This window comes from Octopus bimaculoides, chromosome 14 (assembly GCF_046866305.1).
Source record: "Octopus bimaculoides isolate indiv1 chromosome 14, ASM4686630v1, whole genome shotgun sequence".
NCBI lineage: Eukaryota > Metazoa > Mollusca > Cephalopoda > Octopoda > Octopodidae > Octopus > Octopus bimaculoides.
This window is the reverse complement of record NC_142941.1, coordinates 20,382,922-20,385,694: the sequence shown is the minus strand read 5'-3', so window position 1 is coordinate 20,385,694 and position 2,773 is coordinate 20,382,922. Positions and strand designations below refer to the sequence as shown.

At 45.7% G+C, this 2,773-nt stretch overlaps 1 protein-coding gene across 1 annotated transcript in view; it reads right to left on the bottom strand.

Moving 5' to 3' along the window:
* The window catches only part of LOC106869024 (uncharacterized), a 40,761-nt gene extending 39,841 nt beyond the window's left edge, over positions 1–920 (bottom strand). The window contains exon 1 of the mRNA XM_089362486.1: positions 784–920. Coding sequence (XP_089218612.1) covers positions 784–865 — 82 coding nt within the window. The 5' untranslated portion in view covers positions 866–920. The remainder of the gene's footprint in view (positions 1–783) is intronic.
* Between the last annotated feature and the right edge of the window lie 1,853 nt (positions 921–2,773).

The window sequence follows — 2,773 nt, the reverse complement described above, 5'->3', positions numbered from 1 at the left end:
TCTGGTCGAACTTGTTCTCTCTCTCAACTGCTTCTCGTTCGCGGGGTATTTTACCAACAGTCTCGGGAGTGGCCATGGGAACGAAAATGGGCCCCAACCATGTGAACCTGTTCTTTGGCTACGTTGAGGCCCAAATATTCTCACGATTCACTGGTCCCACTCCCGAATTATACGCTCGTTGACAAATTGGGCTTTTATAAACTAAAAAGGAGAAAGCTGATTCAATGTCTACAGATCCAAGCCATCAACTGGAACTGTAAACATTTGTAAAACTTACCAGAAGTTTAGTATTTAAGTATATATGTGCATGTCTAGACGTGTAACTACATGCAAGAGAATACATACATCAAACAAAGTATACAAATCTGCACATACACTAGCTCCAAATACTGCACATGTACACACATACATGTAATAAATACAAACAAACCATCACATCAACATGAATTACACTCTGTTGATGCTATTGAAATCCCAGTGAAGGAGCCTTGGATCTAGGTTACAATCTAGCGCTTTCTCTATTGGCAAGAAAGCTTGAAATAAACTGAATAATGACATACATACATAGTTATACAAATCTGCACATATACATACAGACATACATACATACAGACAGACAGACAGACAAAAATACCTTGTTGATGATGTTGAAATTCCAATGAAGGAGTCTTGAATCTAGGTTAGAAACCGGCTCTTTTTCAATTGACAAGAAATCTTGAAATAAAACTGAACAATGCCATACATACACACATATACACAGGTGCATATATTAAATATACTCACCGTTTAAATCGACATCTGTGTAAATTTGCGCGCCACATCCTATCAAACAAGCCACAAAGATGACTAAAAGAGTGTAATTCATGTTGATATGATTGTTCGTATTCGTTACGTTGTTGCAAGGCTTCGTTACGAATGTTACTCTGTCGTTTAAGCACAACCTTTTTATGCTGAAGGAACCATCCGCACAAACACGTGAATCATTGATTGGGGAGTGTCAAAGCAGTTTAACAGCATGAAAAGGCAATCCTTTTTCTCATTGTGCCCTTTCACAGTTAGGAAATACCATTAAACAATAAAAACTGAAACCATCTAGGAAACCTAATGAGTTCATAATTTAAATTGTATACTAGCTGAATACCTTTTCGATGGGTGTGTCTTTAATTCATTGAATGTGTACGTATTCCTCTTTCTCTCCCATTCACTCACTCTTTCGCTTCACTCTCTCTTTCACTCCTTTTGTCCATCCATTGTTCCCACAACATGTATGTGTTCGTCCACGTTTAGTAATGTATGTACATATAGAGATTATAATTGCTGTTACTGCTAGTAAGATTATTATTATTATTTTCATATACACTAAACAGATTAGACTGATGGAAAAGCAAAGAATCCTAACATCTGGCTACAACAAGTAGCCTTAGATGTCAAGGACCGTCCTAAGTATCCTGTCATTAATAAGTTTTCTACAGCTGTACTAAACTGGGTTTTATGCCTATTTCTTCTATCCATCTGTTCAGATCTTTAGTGATAGTTCCTGTGGTGTGTGCGTACGAGTAGATGTAATCGCCTTACCTCGGTTTTCCTTTCCTCGCCAGCGAGTCCGTCTTGCGGTATCCGATCCTTGAAGCTTGCCCCGACCCAAGGTACACCAGGTATAGCAGCTGCTTCTCCCAAACCTCCCCAAACCTAGACCGTCGCTTAACACGTCTTGTCCTGATCGCAGCCCCGTTCGAAAAGGGCACGAACACCGATCGAGGCTCCCTCTGCCCTGTTTCCCCTTCCGGTCGACTCGCCCTTCCGGTCAGCCTCCCCAGACACTGACGTCATACGACACGCCACCCTGATCTTAAAGATCACGTTCACCCCTACTCCAATTCGAAGTCAGCCATCCAACCGGGCGGGCGCCCTACACGTCGAGATCTTCTCAAGCTAGGTGGCTCGTTTCCATCGCACTCTTCATCCGACGAAGTGGCTATCCTGCGCAGATCCAGCACGTGACGTGGCATTCCATCCACAGATACATTGTTTCTGGAATTGACCGCTGTCACTGTTCCCCTGCCCCATTGTGATGTGCAGCGTGCCTTCGGCGGCTTGACCCAAACTTCCTCCCCTACTTTCACGCCGGCGGGTCCCTTCTCTTCCTCGCAGAACTCCGGCGTCTTACAGGGATCCCTCCATTCATATTTGAACACCGCTCTGTGCGGCACAAACTCTTCCGCTTGTCCGGATCGGGGAGACATATTGTACCAGTAGACCGCTTCCAGGGGCGAAATGTGCCCCCTTTCAGCCATGGCCTTGATCGTCCGATGGTGCCTCTCAACGATTCCGTTGCCACTCGGTCTATACGCCGCTCTAAATAATCGTCGCACCTTCCACCGGTCAAGCATCTCTCCCAACGCTTCCGAACGAAACGCCGCCCCGTTGTCCATTAGCAGTTCTTCCACAGGACCCCTCTCCAAGAATATTCCGTTCAGAATGCGGCCAATCTCATCGGCAATGCCTGTCCTCAGCTCCCTCCAAATGGCCAGCCGGCCCGGCCCGCAGTCGACCATGCTGAGATACATTTCCTGACGGTAGTGCGTCACATCCACAGCCAGTCTCCTCCAGTTGCACTCTACTGAGAGGTTCCCCTGCTCATGCCCACCCGGGGCGGGGTCAATGGACTGGCATCTGTCACATTTCGCGACCACTTTCTTAACGTTTCTCCTAGTGATGTCAGCATCAACCATTTTCGCCAGATACAGGGTCCTATCCACCCCCAAGTGGTGCA